Here is a 22,842-nt window from a genome sequence, read left to right as displayed (position 1 = left end):
AATTTTCTTTGTTTATCTGTACCTCCCTGCATTCCATTGAACTTGAAGGACCATACAATTAATAAAGGTCAAGTGGGGTTAGCCGTAATTAATTTCATTAGCAAGCATTTTCTCTGTTTCAAATAAAATTAATAATATCAATTTTATGGTTAAGATTTAAAGTTGATACTTAATCGTAGAGGAAGATGCAAAACAGATAGTGGAGGACATCAATTCATTAATGAGCATTTGGAGTCGTTTCGGCCATTTAGTAGAGGACATAAGGTGCATCTTACACTCACTACAAGGATGGAATGTTATACATATCAACCGTGAGTCGAACGAGGCAGCACACATGCTTGCGAAAGCAGCCGCCACAAATGTCAGTGATAGAATATGCAGGGATCAAATTCCAAATTGTTTTAGTAATATTGTTTTGATGGAGCAATTAGCTCTATCTTTTGATTGTTGATGGAGCTTATCCTAGCTTCACTCTATGATCTTTATCAATGAGAAGTTATTAATATTTTTTTCAACAAAAAAAAACGGTGTACTACATGTGCCAATACTGATATTGTGTATACCGTTAAATGCATAAACTTTAATTACTTTTAAATACTCTCAATCTCCTTCATAATAGACAGGATAATATTCCTTAAATTACAGGATTCGAACATATGCTATGTGGGTTTGTTGTCAAGGGTGTGCAGTTCCTAGAAAGATTCAATGTACAATGCTTGAATTCTGTCCCTAAACTATAAACTTTGACCTGAATTCGAAACAATTAGTCAATATTTTAGGGATGGTCAACAATATTGTTAGATGTTGGGTGAATTTGACAAAGAGTTTTGAGATGAGAAAAAAAAAAAAAAAAATTGATTAATGTGATATAAAGTAGAAATATATATATATTTTTTTTATTTTTTTCCAAATATGCCCATTATGCCCTCCCTCCCCCTTCCTAATTTTTCTTTCTAGTCTTCCAGAGAGATAAAACACACGTAGAAAGTTTTCAAAGCGAGGTTGTGATACAATATGCTAGAATATTACTTGACACTTGAGAGAGAGAGATAAATGCAAACAATATAAGTTACACTCGATCCCCTTAAGCTTTATAATAAAGGGACCCATCACCCATCAACACATACTATCTCCACTCTAACTGCAAGAATGGCCACCATTATTGGCCATGTAAGGCCTTATAGAGCTTTCACCATCATTGAGATTGCCATTTTCTTTTATTTCTTCACTTGCGTGGGTTCAATGAGAAAGGGATCCCTTACGGATTGACTATATACATGCACAATATCTCGCTTTAACTACAAAAAGGAATCATCATCATCATCTACCTCATGGGGTTTATTGGTTTTTACTATCATTTTTACTGCTGTTTACAATCATTGATTATGTTGTCACTCTGGTATACTACTTGTTACAGAGATAAATACTCATTATATCAACTAGACTCTTCGGCAAATAATTTTTTTACATGTGTGAGTAAAAGGGATCATCATCATCATCATCATCTACCTCATCAGGTTTTATTGGTTTTTACTATCATTTTTACTGTTGTTTACAATTGTTGATTATGTTGTCATTGTGGTATACTACTTGTTAGAGAGATAAATACTCATTATATCAACTACACTCTTCGTCAAATAATTTTTCACACGTGTGAGTTTTGTAGAAAAAACGACTATCATGGATTGACAACGCACTTGCACGGTTCTCACTCTAATTATTGCATAGTGTACTACCTACCATCATTCACATTATATAATTTAGAGTACGTTTGAGATTGTGTTAGAGAAATAGAGTTTTTAAGTCAAAAAGTAATTTTGGCAAAAATTTCATTTTTAAGCTTATGCCAAAAGTGTGTTTTGATTATTTTTAGAGTAAAAAACTCAAAAAAATACTATGAAATTTTTTACCAAATATGCCCGTTTTTGTTTAACACAACTTTTTAGATAGCAAAAGTACATTTGAAGCTCTCTAACGCGTTTATATTTTACTTGTAAATCTGATTTTCTTATTGATTAGTGTAATTCTTGTTGAATTTTGTTCGTGACTCTTAAAATTTATTTTTGTCTTGAAGTTGATTGGACTTGTTAATTACAAGATAACCCCTCTGCTTTGTTTACCTCTCAGTCTTTGGTGTCAAATCGAATTTGGTTCCCGGATTTCTGTTGCCACTCCAAAAAATTTACCATTTGAACCATTTGAACCATTTTCTATTCCTTTTTTTTTTTTTTTTTTTTTTTTTTTTTTTTTGTTGGGATTGAATTTTCAGTTTTCTTTGCACTACTTACTTTCTGCAATAAATTTTCCATCACTGGCCTAGTAGGCCCATTAGAACAGAGGCCTCGTATGGTCCATCGGTTTCACAAAACCATCTAAACGGGTCAAGCCCAACCCCGTTTTCCACAAAGAACATAATTCAAAACTCTAAGCGACCATTTCTCTCTCTCTCCCCCACCCTCTCTGTCTGTCTGTCTCTCTCTCTCTCTCTCTCTCTCTACGCCAACTCGACCCGGCAAGCGGCACTGATTTCAACTTCTGTTACTGTTTCCTCTCTCGGAATCGTCTCACTATCAAAGACTCTCTCTCTCTCTCTGGTGAGTACACTTCTCTCGCTCTCTTCAACGCTCCCCAAAACCCTAATTTATTGTTTTTACTGATTTGTTTCTTTTATGTGTAACTTCTTGTGGCAGAAAATGAAATTTTATCAGAAAAGCTAGACCTAATTGTTCGCATTATAAAAATCGATTTTTTTAAAAAATTTCCCGTAATTTGCTTGAAAAAACTTCAAAAATTTAGCTCAATCGAGCTTCTATATGTATTTTTCAATTTGCATTGTAATCTTTGAAGAAAATGTATAATTCGAATTTAAATGAGGTTGGTAACAAGTAATCAGTACCAATAAACTACAAGCATTGATTGCTTAGTATGTATTAGAAGCGCTGTGATTTCTAGGGCTTGAGTTTGCTATTGAATTAGGAAGTTCCAACTGCGTGATGGTGCATGTCATTAAGAATGATAATGTAGGGGCCAATGCTTGTGTGATTTTCTATTGAATTGTTATGTTTTCTCGGTTGTGTTTGAATAGGTTTCAGTTCAGGGACTAAACAAAACCCTAGGAGATGGGATTGTAGTACTCGCGAAACAATTCAGTGAACTGTGATGGAGTTTCTCACTATGATTCGGGATTGGTAGAGAAGAAGGTACTTTTATTCGTATACAGTTCTCTTTTCTGCCACTATGTAACTTTGGCTATTTTGGTTTGCAATTGATGAATTTTCCAACTTCCGTTGCACATTAGTGTTTCTTGTACATTTGTGGTGAAGGTATTAAAATGAATACGTAGACTGTATCATCATAAGAGAGATATTGCCTTGCTTTAGTAAAGAAAAGGTGGATAGAAATTTATTTAAAGAGAACATAGTAAGTTAGAAACCTTCCACTAGAAATCTTGATTTTTGTGGTTATTTAAGAACTGAAAAACAGAATTCATGGAACATGGCTATTTGTCTGGACTTCAGTTTCTAAAATTGCAATTCTTTTCTCTTCTTACCTTTTGTGTTAGAATTTGTTTGTTTGTGGAAGTATTTTTTTTTTTTTTTTAAAGTAATCAAGATATCATTAAAAGTATAAGGCGCCTCAAGGTACACAAGAAGTATACAAGAGAAACTACAAAAAAAGAGAGGAAATTATGATAACTAATCACCAAAGGAAAAATAAAGTAGTTGTCTAAAAGTATAGGGTATTGAAAAATAAAACTTAATCTCCTCCCAAGTCCTCTCACGATCTTCCAAACTTCTGTTGTTCCTTTATCTTCATAGACACCACAAAAGGGACACAGGCACCATCTTCAATACAACAGTGCTCCTAGTGCAATAGCAATGATGATATTGTTACATAGGACAAAGAACTCAGGAACCAAATCTTATTTAGGGCAGCCTCAAGATATTGTTTCTAGGGTTATTTGATTGCAAGCTTTAAGAAAAATGTTGTTTTGATGTTTGAAAGTTGAAGGATTTTTGTGGCAGCAGTGGGTTTTGGACTTTTATGATATGGTTTGGGTTAGGTGTGGTGTGGTGGAAAAGAGGTAGGTAAAGATTAGGGGTTTTGGAGCTCAAAAGGGTAAGTATTTGCAGCCAAAGGATGGTGAGAAAGGGCCAAAGTTGGAGGCTGTTCTGGTGATGTGAACAATAATCTGAGAATAGTGTTTTGATGTTCAAGTGTTTTGGTGGTAATACATGGGAGAAAGAGTATGTTCTTACCATAGAAATTTTTTAGTGTTTAAAGGTGGAAAGTCTAGGTTAGATTGTAGGGTTTGCAAGGTGGCTGAGTTGCTGCCAGTTCAAGAAATCATCACACCTTCTAAAACATCACATCTACGGTTTCCTTGGCATCACACCTTAGAGGAGGATTGCATGACACGTAACTCAAAGAAAGCTTCATAGGTTTGAAATTTAGCAAAATATATTTCTCCATTGAATAGAACATATTATGTCTATTAAATAGTCGATTAATACCTAACATTAATAAGATTTGAACTTGATGCAATTTCCAAACAAAATGGTTAATGAAACCAGCAAATAAAAGCCTCATAACATAACAAAACTCAAAATAACACCTAATGGATCAAATGTAGATCCTATGTCCAGAAATCTTAAAATTACAGAAATATCCTTGACTCTTAAAATAACATAAAACTAAAGTAAATTAAAACTGGCTTCTCGTTACTTGGATCATTCTATTTAGTGGTTAGTAGGGTCATTATGGAGATTGGAGTGATATTTGTTGTACATAAAAATGGTGTACAATGCCTTTTTGTCTTTTTGGTTATTATTGCCTAACAATCATATAACCTTTTGGTGGTTGTTTAGGTTTTGATCTTGTTCAAATCAAGGGTATTTTAGTATCAATTCTCTCGGCAGTATGGATGGGAACACACGGAATTTTTTCAAGAAACGCCCCAGCTTCCAATTTAAGAAGAAAGGAGGCAATAAGAAAGGAAGATGGAATAATTTAAGCCGTGAACAGTCTTCAGGGGATTCTCAATCTGTTGACACTGTCTATCGTATACTCTGCCCATCTAGAAAAATTGGTGGTGTCATTGGAAAAGGTGGCAGCATAGTCAAAGCCCTGAGAGAAGAGACACAGGCGAAGATTACAGTTGCCGACTCTGTTCCTGGCTCAGATGAGAGAGTTATTATTATCTATAGTTCGCCTAACAATATTTCAAGGAAACAAAATGATGATGAAGATTCAGCTGGGGAGAATGAAATGGAGCCCATGGAGCCTCACTGTGCTGCTCAGGATGCTCTCCTAAAAGTTCATGACAGGATTATTGAGGAAGATCTCTTTGGTGGCATGACATTTGATGATGATAATGATAGCAATGTTGTCACTGCACGACTTTTAGTTCCAAATTTCATGGTAGGATGTCTTCTTGGCAAAGGTGGAGATGTTATTCAAAGATTGCGGAGTGAGACAGGTGCAAATATTCGTGTTCTTCCTGCAGATCATCTTCCTGCATGTGCTATGGGCACTGATGAATTGGTGCAGGTAAGGTTTCTGTATTTTGCTCCTTTTAGCATGTGAAATGAATCTTCTGGATCAGGAATTGACATAGTAAGCATGCTTTTTTTTTTTTTTTTTTTTTTTTTTTTCTTCTTTAAATGAATTCGAATTAAGATGTAGTTGAAGGATACAACTGGATCCAGTTCTTCTCTCTCTGGACTCCACTTTGGTTGGATCTATACTGGGTAATGGCCTTAATTCAGGCTTACTTGGGTCAACTCGTAAAAATGCCTTTTCCCTCTTCTTTGTTTTAAAACTTGACTGGGGTGGTTCAGCTTGATGGTCTGAGCTTGTTTTTCTGTTATAAGATTTGCATTTGATGTGCTTGTCTTAATAAAGTAGGCATTGTAGCACTGTATATGTGCATATAATGACTTTTATTACTTGAGTTAATACTAATAATGAAATGAAATTTTTTTTGGAATGAATTTGGTGGGAAAGAGAATGAAAACCTTTACCTTTAGTCTTGATACATGAATGTGATGTCAAGTTGATGTGCCAAATCTTTATGTCTGGTATTTGTTGCGTATTTCAGAATATAGAGACTCATCTTTGGGTGGGTTTTCCTAAACCCACTTTACTTGATAAGTAGGTCGACTTAAGTAGAAGGCATTTCGTCTCCTGTACTATTTGAAAGTGTGTGGCTGTCCTTATGCTTGGGAATTTATAGCAGTTATGAGAGGTAAGTGGCATTATGTGCATGCTGATTCTCTAATCATTTGGGAAATAGTTACCTAATCAGAAACGGCCTTTTGATATTGGGAGTCAAATGAACCTACTGGAGCCTTGCTTAGGGTTTCAGACTTCCATAATGTACCCTCGGTAGTCATTTTCTCTGCATTGTCTTATTGGACTATGAGTTCTAGGCTGTGGGTATGCTCATACGTTACACATCAGGCTTAGCAAGCTCTTGCGTGATTGGTTGTCAATGGGGATTGGCTTGATGCTAATATCTGATTTGTACTTAGTTTACTGCTTAGTTGCCACTCTTTTTTCCAGCTTCAGCTGAGGCATGATTTTGTATCCTTCTTGCCTTTGCCGTATATTCTCCAAAAACTAAAGATATAGATGTGAGTCTAGGGTTGTAAATAAACCAGTCTGTTTGACAACCCGCTTGGTTTAACTCGACTCGAACTCGAGCTCAATATTTGTACAAACCCACTCGTTACTGTGGAACCCGCTTGATTAGTAAATGATACATATCCAACTTGCTTGAGAAAACTCAATAGGGGCTCGCGAGCTCAGCTCGTTTAAAGGTCGACCGGTTCGTTTGCCAAACTCGTTAGCTCGTTGATATATATATATATATATATATATATATATATATATATATATATATATAAAACTAATTTTTAGTTATATAAATTTAATTATGTATATTAGTAATTAAGTAATATATGTAATATAAATTACTTAATATTTATATTTATACTATAGATAAATGTCTAGAGGTTGTTTTAAAATTCGGGCTTGAATTCTGCTCAGATCATATATTAAAGAATTTAATAGTTTAGCTCCAGCTCAAGTTGATCCCGACTTGGCTCGAATAGCATTTTCAACGAACTCGAGCTCGCCCGAATTTTAAACGAGCCGAGCTTAAACACACATTTCATAGCTTGGCTTGAATAAGCATCTTCGTAAACGAGCCAGTCTTGAAATCCTAAAGCTCGGCTCGGCTCGGCTCGATTACAGCCCTAGTTGTGACTCTCGGGGTGCCCCTTAATGTTTATACCACCGCTCAAAACGACAACTCAAAACACCAATTCATTAGCTAAACTCACCCCTATTTCTCTTACGATGCAACCGGGCTCGCCTCAACAAGAGAAGCTGCATCCTGTAGGCCCTTTGGGAAAGATAGCAGAAAGAGAACCGCTGTTTTGACTTGATTCTCCCCTGTAACCCTTTGCCTTCCTGCCTGCAGGTTGCTTGCTTCAAATTTCTTTCCATCTGGTGTGCAAATATGACTCTTTGGGACTTCCCATGTTTCTTTTGACTCATAGGCTTTTGAAAATAATAGTATTTTGGGGTGGGGGGGTAACCATGGCCAGTGACCAATTAAATCTACTGATTTGAATAATGTGTCAAAAAAATGCAAGAGAAAATATTGCATTATAGGTGCATGTGTGTACAAATTTAAAGAGATTATTGTCATGCCATGGTTTACCCAACTTGGCTCAACATTCCGCATTATTATGAAGATGAAGAACTGTATCTGCCTGCCAAACAAGGGATTTATCACAGTGGATTGTCTCTTGCCTTGGCTGTTCACATGCATACTTACATACACTATATATACATACATTAGTGCATACATACACATGTATGTGTATTAAAATATATTGACATTAAATGGTTCCATTTCTACTTGATAGTTGGGGTCCTTAATTGGGATCCTTTTCATGTGATTGGAAATTGTATTTGATTTGTTTTTGGTGTGGAATAACAAGAACAATGATCAGGTTTGTGTTGGAACTTAACCTTTCCAAGCTGTATTATGGGATTTGGTTGAAGTCTTCTGTTTTGCGTACAAAGATGTTCATAGGTATGACTATGTTTGGTGCTGTAGAGCACTATAAGATATCATTACTTTTCAAGATGGACTGAGCTGGCTATTGGCAGAGCAGTGAGGTTCCTTTGTGTTGTAATCTTAGTTTGAACTTTGCTGCTTGGAAAAATTGCTGATAGGTCAAATGAATCCTGGTTTAAGAGTTTTTCTTCTGTATCTGGAAGCCACAGTGCTAACTGCAATATATTTGCTTTTAGTGTTAAGTTTATGCTTTGCTCATTTGAGACAGAACGTGGGAGTAGTCCTGTAAAGATGTGTTGTAGCTTTGTTTGTCCATGTAATGATTGTTCCCCTAGATGTTTGGCGACTTTAATAACTCAGGAAAATATCTCAATAGCATGTTTTTAGGATTTTTCCAATTTTACGTTTAAGGCTAGAGTACATTTTTGTTTGGTAAGTTTATGTTCAATTTGGTCCTGGAAGTTTTGGTTTGATGTCATTGTAGCCCTTCCATCCAAATGGCAGTAAGAAAAAAAAATCCATGAGAGAATGAAATGAAATGAAAAGAACTTTCAGGAAAAACTGCAAGCTGTTAATGCATTGTTCCACGTCTGCAAGAGCCCTAACTCCACCACAACCACCGCTGCCACATACTTTGAGGCTCAGTAGGGTTTTGAGGAATTCTCCACTTTTGAGGGGTTTCATTTTGAAATTTTCAATATCCGTTGTAACAAGTATATGCATTTGGAGATGTGAACTAACAATGATTCAATTCTTAAAAATTTAAATTTGAGAGGAGACGGTTGGGTTGGTTAGTGGAGACTTGAAGTTGAATTGATGGGGGGAGGAGGAACAGAGAAAAGGAGGTGGTGGATTCAGTTCTTATGGTGGAGTGGTGTAGATGGTGCAAGAGAGAATGGAGGTGAGTGGGAGGAGAAAGAGAGAAGGGTAGATAGTGGTGACCTCTTGGAGGTGGTGGATCTATTTCTCGTGGTGGAGTGGCGGAGATGGTGGGGCAGAGAGATGAGTTAATACTTTTTTTTTCTTCCTAATAAAAACAACAAATAAAAAGTAAACATTTTTTTTTCATATTGAGTTGCTAATATTGCAAACTGATATGACATTGCCTTCTTTTTAATGTTCTTTAAATTTTATTTTTTCTCAAGAAAATTTTCACCAAAATTATGTCATTTTACACTCATGTACATGTTATGTGATATTCATCGTGAGCAAGTTTGACAGATTTGGATGGAAGGACTACACTGACAACAAACTGAAACTTCAAGGACTGAATCAACCCAAAAATAAACTTGAAAGGACCAAAATGTATTTTAGCCTATTGTAAAATATAGATGCAAGTGGACTAAATTGGATTATTGTATCATGAATGTGGGAGCTGAAAGTGGAAAGGCTGTGGATTGAATGATATCCGCTATATCTAAGCCAAAAATGATTAGTTGAGTTTGATATGATCCTGTCTTGTAGGAAGTTTACTCAATGCTTAAGTGGATAAGGTTAACATGATTTGAATTTCATGGAGACCATTGGCTTTTGAAATTGTTTTGCTTTCTATCAATTTCGAACTACGATGGATCTGTAACTTGAGTTCCGTCCTGTGAATCAGTATAGTGGGGTGCAGGTCCTCTTCTTGATGGGTCGTTCTTGAGTTTTCCCATGCTTATCATGAGTAGCTGACTGGAAAGTTTGTTAGCGTCTTCAAAGATGCAAGACACCATGATCCATATTGAGCTGAATGATGTGCTGTTTTAAATATAAATTTTTTTCGGAGGATTGTGTTTTTTGGGCCGAGTTTGAGTTTAAAAGATGTGTGATCAACTGTGTATGCACCTGGAAAAGTCAAGCATGCCTTGATGAAATGGTGGCAGATGCAAAGGATGAGGCCAGGCATGCAGAAAAAGAGGTGGGTGGACTGACTTCTTCTCACTACTGCTGTTCACTGACAGTGAACAAGTGAAGTGGCAAACTTTAGAAATATGAAATGGTTGAAGTATCGGTGTCTTTGTATTGATCCTCTCTCTCTCTAGAGTTCAATCTTGCTTTTCTTCCTATTGTGGTCCCATGCTTTCTTATATCATCAATGAGTAGAATGTATAGGATATTTCTGGTGGTGTCAGAGTACATCACCCATTCTTTTCAGAATTTTTAAATCATTGACAGTTTCTTTTTTTTTTGATAAGTAAATCATTGACAGTTTCTTTATGAAGTATATCAGAATTTCGTTGTTTCCCCCCCTTCCCCCCCCCCCCCCCCCCATTTTAATAGTGAATTTGCTTTTAGGTCTTGGCATCTAGTAAAATGATAGATTGACTACGTTATTTTCTGAAATAGCTTTTAAATCTTGAAACATCTTTTAGTCTTTATCTATGTGTGTGTGTGCATGTGGTGCAACCTTCCATTTTCCTTATTATTTGTATTAGGTGGGCCAAGTAATTCCCAAATTTTGGTTTTTCCACAATTTCTTTACTTTAATTTCTCTTCTATTGGCTGAACTTAATGCTTAACGTAGAAATTTTCTTTTACATGTCAAACTAACACAGTATCCCTTCATGACGTGTGAGTTTAAGTTGGAGTGGTTAGTTTAAATTGCATGACTTGGAGTAGGTGGTTAGAAGGGGAATAGCATTGGTATTATAGAGCCTAAGTGGTGTCTCTCGTGAGAAAGTTGGCGGATTATGATTGTGAAGCTTGTGGAAGCTTTCATAGGCCTTATTATGCAAGAACTAAGGAAATAAGGTGCAGGAAATTCTGGACAGCAGTGAGTAAGGCTTTTGGTAGTGAGTTTGAGGTGTTTATTTGATGAGGAAAGGCTGGGATAACATGGGGATTTAGGGTTTGTAGTTTATGTTGGGATGACGTACAGCCAGGAAAATAGTAATTGGGTACTGTCAGCTGGGCTCTCAACAGTGACAAGACCAGTAATAGAGTCTGGTTTTTGTAGTTTTGGCCTTTGTCTCTAGGATTTGACTTTGATAGGAAAAGTATTGTGCTTTTTATAATATGGTTTCTACAGTGTAAAGTAGTGGATTCCTATAAACTGATTGTTGTACTTACATATCGACAAGGTGCATAAAATAAAGAAAGAAGATGGAGAAGAAAGAGCGGAGGAAGAGGACTTACAATACTGTGCAATAAACAAAATCATGTTGTAAATCTTTATCCAATATGCATCAATCATGAGAAAGATAATCTAAATTCTTTTCCTATATTGAAAATCCCTACTAAAGATAAATCCGAACCCCATACTAAACAAATCTTAGCCCTAAATAAAAAAACTTCCTAAGACTAAATCTAACTTCTAAGGGTTTTGCATGGGTCCAGGCTTTGCTCAACAGGAGTAGGTACATGAAGTAGCTCTGCCTTGGAGGGTTTCCCGTCATAAAAAAAAAAAAAAAAAAAAAAAAAAAAAAAATCTTAGGTCTAAAGATTTGGGTACTTAACACAGGACCAAAAGGACTTCTTAACTAGATTTGGCCTCCTTCACTAGGGGAGGCTAAAAGTCTTAGTCTTGGACTCCTAAGTGGGTAATTTTTCTCAAGTCATTCCATGGCTGTTGAATCATGGTTTCAGGCTGTTTCATCCTGCACATCAAGATTTGAAGGTTTTAGAGGAGTCTGAGTTGGCTATGTTACTTGATTGGGTTGTTGATTTTTGAACATATTATCTCCAGTGACTGAATATGTGGTGTAGTGACATTGAGGTTGGTTCTCCCCAGTTTGTGCGATTTTGTCCATTCTGAGAGTGTTTGATCTGGTAAATGTCTTGGATTTCTTTTTTGGGAACCCAAAATTAGTTGCATATAATGTTGATGACTTCATCTAGTGTTGACTTTGAAGCAGGGTTTCAACTAATAATTCTGAGCATTATGTAAGTTCGGGCCAAGCTTGAGTGGGTTCAGTGGCAAGAATATATAGAGGATTGCCCTGAAAAATGAATGTTTGAGAAGTATAGAATGTTTTTTGATAAGAAGTATAGAATGTTGGCATCTAACTTATAAGTTTTCCCTTTATTGGTTCACTGTATGATTTTGTCTCTGTAAGTCATTGCTAGTGCTTCTGAAATGATTGATATGTGCACCTATCCAAACATTGTGAAGTGAAGTTTTTTGCCACAAATTGTCTTCTGGATGCAAAGACGCTGTTATTGGGATTATCTGCTGTCTTTGCTAATCTCATACTAACTAATTTTTGTGCTTTTCCTTGTTCATGTACTACAAAAGCTATGTTTAATTTGTGCTATTCTTGCCTTCATTATTATTATTTTTTTTCTAATTTCTGAACATGATCATATTTGGAAATTTGTTTTGGACAATTCTGATTTTTCTTGGAACTCCCTACAATTTGTAATTTTGGAAGGTATATTGCAGATATCTGGAAAACCAGATGTGGCAAAGAGAGCACTTTATGAAGTATCAACGCTGCTGCATCAGAATCCACGCAAGGATAAACCTCCTCTGAGTTTCACTATGCCTTTTGGAGGCCAAGGATTTCATCCTCCTGGAGCTCCCATGCCTAGTATGCTTCCACCTGGAAATCCAATGTGGTCCCATCGGAACTCTAGTTCCCATAGTATGCCGCCTACGCCATGGATGGAGGGGTATGGAAATCAGCATTCCAGATTTGCACCAGGGGGTTTCAATGGTATTCCTCCTGGACCTGGTGCTGAAGCTTCAGCCGAGTTCTCTATGAAAATTTTGTGTTCAGCTGGGAAAATTGGTGGGGTGATTGGCAAGGGAGGTTCTAATGTAAAACAATTACAGCAGGAGACGGGGGCCAGTATACACGTCCAGGATGCATCAGCTGAGTCAGATGAGCGTGTGATTCGGGTCTCTGCTTTTGAGGTCTGCCTTTTCTGTTACACGTCAACAATCTCTCTCTTACATCTCGTCATATGGTTCATAGGCATTACTCTTATGGACATCCTGTTGTGTATCAATTATTGGTGTCAAATGAGGTTTTATTGCTGCCGATATACTAGTGGTGGATCATTGTACTTACGTTGTTTCAGGCTCTCTGGAATCCAAGATCAGAAACCATTGAAGCAATTCTTCAGCTTCAGAATAAAGTTAGTGAATACTCTGAAAAAGGTAATATCATTACTAGGCTTCTTGTTCCGTCAAGTAAGGTTGGTTGCATTCTTGGTCAAGGAGGTCATGTTATTAATGAGATGAGGAGGAGAACCCAGGCAGACATTCGTGTTTACTCCAAGGATGACAAGCCTAAGTGTGCAGCAGATGATGAAGAGCTTGTGCAGGTGATGGGGGTTAGAACATGTTTTTTTAATACGTTCTTTGTAATATGCCATTGTTACTACTGTTTTCTGACTGTTCTAATTTTTGAGCCATGCAATCATCCACACTTATCCGTATGCTTTGAATGATTCAGGTATCTGGAAACTTTGGTGTTGCTAAAGATGCATTGGCAGAGATTGCCTCAAGACTCAGAGTGAGAACTCTGCGAGACGCAAATGCTGGAGCAGAAGGTGCTCCTGTTGGCCCTGCCCGGGGATTTGGTCCTGCAGGAAGCATGCCTGGTGGAGGGTTCCCACCATCTGGCACAATGGGAGCTGGTAGCTCTGGTAGATATGATCCCCTAAAGGTACCTTTTTATCCTCTACTGTGTGAACGTTTTTATTCTGAAAGTCATTTGATTTATTTATTCATTTTAAAGAAAGGCCAGTGTTGGTAATTTAATAGTAAAATATAGTAACTTAGATAAATATCATAACATAAAAATATTCCCAATCTATAATAGGTGTGAATAATCTAGGCATCCTGGCATAATGGTTAGATATGGAGTATAATTTATACTTTATCGAATTGTTGTATTGTACTTAAAGACCACTCATAGGCTATTCCTTCTTACTAAGGCAGGTCACTTCCTTTTGGCATTCTGTTGTAACAACCTGTTGCCCTTGCCACTGTTCCATCCTGCCAACCCCGCGACCGCTCCCTCTTCCACCACTTCTGCCCCCATCTATTGTTGAGTATGTCTTAATGTGTACCATTTGTCCCCTGATTGATAGTTAAATGGGTTTGTGGAAGGTCATTTAAGTTTAATTAGTGCCAGTCCCATGTGAAAAGTTTCTGGTTTACCAGGTATATGGGTTCATTCAGGCTGATTGTCACCCTTGGGTGTATTACTGATATGGCATCCTTGGGCTTATATTAAATCAACATTAATGATCTTATTGGTTCGTAGACATTCTAGAAAATATATAGTTGGTTTCTAATATTAGCTCTTGTGAGGTTCATGGTTGTAATAGTTGTTGTATTGGACCCACATTTGATTTGTTGTGTTCTACTGCATGTTCCTAACTCAAGAGCAAATTTCCCCTTCTTATTCGATTACTGATTAAGGTACTTCTATGATAAATGCCCTTCCATGATAACTAATTTCAAGTTGATGCTCTTGAAGGTTGATGGACATGAATATGAACCTCAGAGCTATCCAGTTACCGCTGCTGCTACTGGGTAGTGTGCCATTCAAATCTTTCTTTATGTAAACTTCACAATTAATTACCGTGATTGAGATGGTTATTTTTTTTGTGCCAGATACCCCAATGTCAATAGTGCTTTGGATGTTAAGATTCCAAACAATGCAGTTAGTTCTGTTATTGGGTCAGGAGGGAGGAACATTTCCAATGTTGGTGAGGTATGTTACTGCAACCTTATGGTCTACTAGAAGGGAAGAAATTTGGTAAAACAAATATAACTTTGATTGAGAATTAATTTTAATTTTGTGGATTGTACTTCAAACACACGTAAAATCTAAATTTAGATGGTCCTTGGTTTGGTTTTAGTTTTGAAGATACTTTTTGGAACTGAGTCTGGAGAGGCTGAAATCTTGGTGTGGTTATTGATTTACTGCATCTTTTTCTCCTCCCCACACTGCAGAGTGTCCTATTTTTTATAATTAATGGAGGAAAAACGAATAAAGGAAAGAAATTGATAGAGGAAAATACACTTTCACCCCAAAACTACCACGCCTCTAGCACTTAAAGGTCACCAAACTTTAAAATGTGATATTTACTCCCCTCCAACTACCACTCCATTATAAATCACCCCCTACTTTAGCATTTGACATTAAAATGAATAGGAAATTCCTCTTGTGCGCTTTGTGTGACTTTTTTTGACTTTTAACTTTTCAAAGTACCCTTAAAAATTATTATTATTATTTTTTTTTTTAAAAAAAAAAAAAACCTGAAGGGACCTCAAGCCACCCCTTCATTTTTGTCTTCTTTTTTTTTTTTTTTTCAAAAATAATTTTTAGGGGCATCTTGAGAACTTCAAGTAAAAACAATTTGCGTGTGGTGCATGGGCGGCATTTTCTGCCTATTTTAATGCCAAAAGCAGAAAAGCTAATGGGGGGGTGTAATATGGTGGTAGTTGAAGGGGGTCACGCTTCGCATTTTAAAGTTTGTTGGTTTTAAGTGTCAAAGGGGTGGTAAATGTATTTTCCCCAAAATGATTATATTCATTTCCTCCCACCCTCGCCCTTTCTTGTTTTGTCCCCCTTATTATTTGTAATGCTTCTGGATCAACTTTGTTGCATGATGAGGATTGTTGATATTATTTCATGTTTCCGTTATATTTATATAACTTTTAATCTATGTTGCTCTCTAGCATTGTTAAAAATTCAAAAGCTCAGATTTGCTCACATGTATGCCTTAGGGCATCATGGCAAATGACTTACAATTTGGCGTAGCTTATGCACAATACTGTGCTCTTTCTTGTGAAGCGCCTCAGGGTTACAAGGCACAAAAACACGTATTTGTACCTGTTTTAATTTATATTTATGTAGATGGACTTTATACTAATTATATTAGCCGCACTTTGTCATATATTAATGTGGTCTTCGTTAGATATTAGCCTTTTTGTGGTACATATATTTCACCTTTTTGTGGTACAAAACAGATCCTCACCTTCTTGTTACTAATCCTAGCTCTGCTCTTTACCCTTTTTGGCTATTTTATCTCTTTTTTTTACTTTCATGTTTCTGTAACCTTCTAATACTAATCAATGGACGAGTTCAGATTTGACATGTATAATGAAGCCATATACTTTCGTGGTTGAATTTTGTTTCATGTCCTTGCAATATGAATATAAAAAAATATGAATAAGCATATATTATGTTAAATTTTGAGCTGATCACATCATCTCATACAGCACAGTTGCATTATTGTTCAAGCTTCTTTGAATTTTTTATTATTATTATTATTTTTTATATATTTTTTATTTTTTGCATCTTCAAAACATGTTCTTCAGTCAGGCTCAAGCCTTATTTTGTACGTTGCACCTAGGCTCTTGAAGACATTACTGGTTCAATGTGTTGTGTGTGTGTTTCGTTTAATAATGTCAGCTCCATTTCATCTAAATTTTTAAGTCTAGTAATTTCAATCGCTGTAGAAATGAAAACCGAATATTTTACCCTTTGTGGAATGCCCTCATTTGCCATATATTTTAAATTTTTGGTATAATCTTCTTGTCATTCATCTTCCTTTTCAACTTGTTTAATGCGATACAATATTTTTTTATTTGTATTTTTTTCTAATCAATGTGGGAGAGGGGGGGAAAAGGGGAATGCGATACAATCATACAATATCAAACTCAGAACTTCTGTATGCCAATTTCTTGAGAAATTTATTTTCTGTTCAGGTTGGGGGAGCAAGAATGAAGCTCCAAGACTCTCAGTCTGGTGGCTCTGAATGCATCGTTGACATCCGGGGTTCTTCCGAGCATTATAGTTCATCACAAAGTATCCTTCAATCCTTCCCGGCTTCTGCTGGACAAAACATGAACTCTCAGCAGAACTCCTACCAGAACGTGAATGCTCAGCAAGGCTCCTACCAGAACGTGAATGCTCAGCAAAGCTATCAAGGCTCCTATCAGCAAAGCCCCTACCAATTGATGGGTCAGCAAGGATCCTACCCCAACATTAGTGTACCGCAAGGCACCTACCACAACATCAGTGCACAGCAAGGTTACCAGTACTAACTCTGATTTGGGCAATTTTGTACCATAATTACTTCTTGTGTTCAAATTAACATCCTGACAAAGTGCTTAGAGGTTCAGTTATCACATGACTGTTATGAGGTTGTTTAGGTGTGAACCAAAAAGGGAAAAAAAAAAAAAAAAAAATCTGCTCTGCTGAGCTGGAGGGAATTGTAAGCAAGCATCTTTGTGCGGTATAAGAATACTTACATATTGTTTTTCTGTCAGGATTCTTGTATAGACAATTCAAATGTTGTCGAGTTTAGATCTTTACAATTTGCTCGCTGATGAGTTTATTCAAATGTCGAAAGAAAGAAATCTCCAGTATATTTAGGGCTTATGTACATTTAGAGCCCACTGCAACTATTTTATGCTGTGGATGGCGGATAAACATTGTACAACTTTGAAGCCCAAGCCCAAACAATGATCTGCCCTTCGTCAAACAATTTATATATGTTGATTGACAATAAGCATAAACCTGGTTTCCAATTTTTCATCTGAAAAAGAAAGACGGCCTTTTGCTGATAATCTTGGTTGTTACATTCACACATACTTTTGGCAGATTATTTTTCAAACTTTCGGCATAAGATAAAGCTCCCATATGCCGTAGCAAATTCAAATACGAGAACAACCATGGTTTCCAGCTAGAAAACCACTAATAAATTGTGTTATCTGCTTACTCAAAATACCTGTCATCCAATCTTCTTGAAAATTACTCTTGAAAGCTCTTCCATCCTTTTTCCCACATTCAAATCAGATTTTTATGTCGGCTTTCGTGGAAGTCCCAAAATTCTTTGGTCGAGCTTTTAGAATAAATATGCTAGAGCATTTACATCCGAAAGGCTATATTGTTGGCGGCTATTTTGTTGAGCCATAGTGTTAAAATCACCCTCCATCCTGCTTAGCAAACTAGCCAATAATTTGTTGAGGTTGAGCACTATAGCTCAATAATGTATAATTTTATTAATAAAAAAAATCATTTCATCAGCTCTTCTCTAATTAAAAATCATTTAAACTTATCTCTCATCTCTCGTAAAACTATAAAAAAAATAAAAAATAATAATTTTTAAATAAAATATTAAAAGTTAATAGTTAAAATGATAAACCGGATATAGGTACTTTAAAAAAGTTGATAGCTAAAAAAAAAAAAAAAAAAAAAGGAAAGATATTTTGGCTAAATTTTTATTGAGAAGGATGTGAATGCCGGCATCTTTTTCTTTTGTCGTTGAAGTATCCCCTTGCATTTCTATTCTTTCGTAAAAGAAGATCCAAATCTTAGCTATACTGTGAATCCAAAACTCGGCCGGCTCGATGTTGACGTACGGTGTAACCCAAATGTAAAAAGCTTGCCGACAAGTTGCGCCCATAATGCAACTTTGAAGAAGCATGGCGAGCATGGGAGAGCACTTTGCGGATCCGTGGTTGACCTGTATTGGGTGGTGCAGAAGTACAAGTTTAGTGTTGAGGAATGGAGACCATTTTAAACATGCAATACCCAAATGGATAAATCCTAGTGCTCAAAAACCCATGATGAAGCCACAAAGAGTTTCTCATAGATGATAGATCCTCAATATTCCTCATGCTCAATATGGGAAGTGCTCCTTCCACTTGGCCATTTTCCCTTGGAAAATGGTGGTGAGCCCTGTTGAAGATTTTTGTTGTTTGCCTCAATCCTCATCCTCCCCCAGCATATCAATTCTATGGGTTTCCGGGAAAGCACTTTCCATTTTATCCATAAATGGAATTTTGTCGTACGGGGTTATGGTTTGTCATTTCATTGACGTGTGACACTTGCATCACCACAGGGAGCAGCACCAGTGTTGACGATTATCCACTTCAAATTTTTGAGTGCTCCAACCACACCATGCAACCAAGATTGTCTTAATAAGCACCTAATGGAAATAAATAAATAATTCGAGTTTGTTACCACCAAGGCTTTACTTATATTAATAATCCAAAGTGTCTTCGTTCCACTCTTTTAGGGGTTTGGACTGTTGGAATCTAAAGAATTTTTCTACCAAATCATAATTTTTACCATCTTCCTTACTTTTATTAGCACTCCTCAACCACCCATTTTATCTTATACATATACCATTTTGTAACACATTATACATACAATAAATATAAACGTACATAATATAGTCCTCCTATCAAGCATTGGTACAAAGACAATACCTACAGGTTCCACAAGCCTTGATCTACATTGTGCGAGCCGAAAAAAGTTATTATGATACTACATGCACTCTCACACACTCCTAAAAGATTTGTTTGGCAACAACGAGAGGATTTTCGCTGCACTGTTCATATATCGGTTGACAAGATGCATCAGGTATGGAGGCTTGACGAGATGGGCTGCAGGGAAAAAAACGAAGGCCAATTTGAAAAAAATAGAGCAAGTGAAATTCTTATATTGTCCTCATGTTTTGCCAACTAAAATCAACACCTAGCTTTTTTGTCACTCTACCAGGAGATGGCTTGTCAAAGACTTTCATTCCTAGAGCCTTGTGCCGCAACCCTACAGATGAGGACTACTGAAATCTGACGGCAAACAGTGCCGTGGAGCGTTTGGTTTGGTTGCCAAACAACACCTAAGCTTTTCACTTGCTTCACATCTGGTCCCCACCTTCTATCACGGGCCATCGTAACTAGCCATTTTAGCCACCTTCTTCCATAGTGGCCTAGTTTAGCCACCCATTGTTAGCCCAGTTCAATAGCCCATCGCCAGCCTAGTTTAGCAGCTCATCGTCAACCTAGTCCATCATCCCTTTGTTGGCCTAGCCGTACGTCCACCGTCTCTGATCACCATCGCCCATCATTTCTGGCCACCTTTAACCAATTTGTAACAAATTATGTACAATTCAATATATACTAAATGTCTAATCAATTTAGCTTGTATTTTTAGAAAGAAAAAAAAAAAAACAAGTGTAGTCCTAGTGGGCATTAGTAACGGTGGACCTAGATATCTAAGACCAAACCATCTTAAATCTTTATCTTTCCTTGCTGCTTTTGCTTCTCCTATTCTATCTTTTATTTTAATATTTCCTAGTTCTATATTGGTTTGGTAGATGATTCCCTACATTTAAAAGATTAGTCTTGATTTTAAATGAATTGCCGACTCCCTTAAAAAATAAGAAGATAAAATTAGTCTTCTGCATTGTTCACCTTTTCAAATGTCTTCTTTAATAATAATTCACTCGGAGACCTTAATTATTCGCTAGGCTTTTCTTCAACTTCCTCCCCCCACCCTCCTTCCAAAGAAAAAGAACACAAAATTCCCGATAAGCTTTGGGAATTTATAAAGAAATAAGAGAAAAACAAAGCGCTGCAGCGCTAGGATCCATATATCATCTTCCGCCCTCCACCCTTTTTCCTCTCTCTTGGCATATTTCACCTTACCGGCCTCTTGGACTCCCCAAAATTACTATACTCACATTACTATTAGGATCCTATGTCTCACATGGTTTAAGTGCAATTTTAGCTATATACATGTATATAAGTAATATAAGCAGTGGCGGATCTAGGAATTCATTCTACTAGGGGTGTTAATAAAATAATAAAATATAATGATAAAGTAATTTTTTTTTCTTTATATATTATATTTTTATTATAATATGGTAAATACAATAAAAAAAAAATTATACCACAATATATCTATCACAAAAGGCATATTTATATGCTAAATTGATATATTAGTTACTATGTAGGTACTAGTACAAAAGTAAAGGAAAATACAAAATACAAAGTGCCTAAAATTGCATTTTATGCGGTCTTAGAGAAACAAAATCAAGTATCAAATCTGAATCGAAGCTTTCAGTAATTTCTCTTTCAATGTAGACAAGTAAAATATCTTCAAGAAATTCATCTTCCATTTTGTTACGAAGTATTGTTTTAATAATTGTTTACTTCTCATACTCTAATGATATTATAATAAAATTATTAGCATATTCTGATAACTATATATTAGCCTAAAATGAATTAATAAAAGGAATAAATCTAAGATTTGCAATAATCGTCTGAAACTCATTGATGTTTGACAAAATTCCAAAGTATATAAAACACACCAAACAAAAAAAAAAATAACAATATTGTTTTAGAATAAGATAAACAAAATGATGAAAATGAGAGATATATCTTAATTAAAAAGCTTAAATTATAACCAAGACAAATTAAGGCGTTAATAGCTTTAATTATAAACTTTACTCTCAACTTACTCGGTTGGGTACTTGGATTATGACAAGAAAATGCCAAATATTGATAAATAAACATTAAATTTCTTGACACTTTTTTTTTTTTTTGGTAACAAAATTTTGTTACCTGGGGTGGTAAACAATTCATGCCAGAAAAATACTTTAATTTTTTTTTACCAGGGGCGACGGCCCCCAGGTCGCCCCCACTTCTCTCCGCCACTGGATATAAGTTCTTAGGGATCCTCTCTTTTTCAATGGTGATATAAGGAGGACTAGCTAGAATCCTCCCAAATGTGATGTGACTGTTAAAATCAACATGAAATTTGAGATGGTCGTTATTGAATTTTGATCTATTATGATTTTAAAAGCTATATATGTCGTGTTTGTGAGGACTCTAAAAAGACTCTCTAGTCCTCCTTATACCATCACTCGTTAGGATCACTTATGAAATAAATACAAGTTATTGATTTGATAACCAAACTCACTCATTTAAAAAAAAAAAAAAAATTAAAAAAAAAAAAAAATCTTTACATGTATGTTTGACATGCATGTTGTCTCATCAACGGCTATATTCATGGACTAAAAATGGATTTAACCGTTGTAAATGTCAATACAATGTTTCTGATAAAAATAACTAGCAGCCATGCATTGATTGCTTACCAGAAAATTTGTTCATGCAAGTTGAAAATTATGAAAAAGACTGCATGGGAAGTGCTCCTATTTTTGTACGTAGACAATATTATGGAAATACATGATATACATAGTTGAAACTCGAAAGTAGTTAATCGATGATTTTGACTTTGAAGGATTTGAAAACGTTGTCAACTTGTCATTCAATCGTAATGTCAACTGGGAACTATACTCATTGCTCTCAGAGGTCACCATGCACTCACCTCATATCCTATGCGCACAACTTTATAGAACCAGTTGACGATTAAGTTTAAGAAAGGCTGTCATTTTTATAGAATAAAGTTACCAAGTAATGCGTTTCACCATCAGGCTGACACTTGCATTCCATCTAGGATCATTCTCGTATAATCCTGCCCCGCCCTCTTGGCAAGTGGACACCCCTGTGCATTGGGATCTACAATAATTATCGTAAATTGTTAATAATTTAGACAAATAATATGAAAGAGTTGATATATATAAAACCCATCCCTTTAGGTTGTCTGGACAAGTGGATCGAAAGATGCCATAATAATGTTCAAATTACTAGCAATTCAGATTGATTCTGAGCTAGCATGCTAGTGTCGGTTGGATACAGTTTCTATATATATATTTGCTTGTTCTTGGTGTGTGGATGCATGTCCTGCAATCTGCCGACAATAATAGGATGCCACGTGTATGGGCAGGATAGGATCAAATCTTAGATTAAATTCTTTTGAATCCAATAAAACAAAAAGAAAGAGAAAGCAAAAAATGTTTTGATGACTACTATATAGCTAGCTAGCAAGTCATAAAACGTACAACTGCAGTAAAAAAGAGTTGATTCACTTAATTGAGATATATATGGGAACCGACGCATCATGCATGCCTATATGACTATAACTTCCGTCTCTCTTCCACTCAATCCA

At 36.1% G+C, this 22,842-nt stretch overlaps 1 protein-coding gene across 1 annotated transcript; it reads left to right on the top strand.

Moving 5' to 3' along the window:
* Positions 1-2,469: 2,469 nt before the first annotated feature.
* On the top strand, positions 2,470-17,363 carry LOC132180556 (KH domain-containing protein At4g18375). Its single transcript, XM_059593428.2, has 9 exons — positions 2,470-2,594; positions 3,086-3,200; positions 4,869-5,550; positions 12,456-12,929; positions 13,097-13,342; positions 13,474-13,686; positions 14,506-14,561; positions 14,643-14,742; positions 16,746-17,363. The coding sequence occupies exons 3-9, from the start codon at positions 4,921-4,923 to the stop codon at positions 17,082-17,084; spliced, it is 2,058 nt and encodes a 685-aa protein (XP_059449411.2). The 5' UTR covers positions 2,470-2,594; positions 3,086-3,200; positions 4,869-4,920; the 3' UTR covers positions 17,085-17,363.
* Positions 17,364-22,842: the final 5,479 nt, after the last annotated feature.

Source organism: Corylus avellana, chromosome 5 (genome assembly GCF_965113065.1).
Source record: "Corylus avellana chromosome 5, dhCorAvel1.hap1.2, whole genome shotgun sequence".
Taxonomy (NCBI): domain Eukaryota; kingdom Viridiplantae; phylum Streptophyta; class Magnoliopsida; order Fagales; family Betulaceae; genus Corylus; species Corylus avellana.
The sequence above is the reverse complement of the archived record's forward strand: the minus strand, read 5'-3'. Positions and strand labels throughout refer to the sequence as shown.

Coding starts and splice junctions, on each gene's coding strand:
- LOC132180556 (XM_059593428.2), top strand. CDS start 4,921: ATGGATGGGAACACACGGAATTTTTTCAAGAAACGCCCCAGCTTCCAA. Junction 12,930..13,096: donor TTCGGGTCTCTGCTTTTGAG/GTCTGCCTTTTC, acceptor ACGTTGTTTCAG/GCTCTCTGGAATCCAAGATC. Junction 14,743..16,745: donor ACATTTCCAATGTTGGTGAG/GTATGTTACTGC, acceptor TTTTCTGTTCAG/GTTGGGGGAGCAAGAATGAA.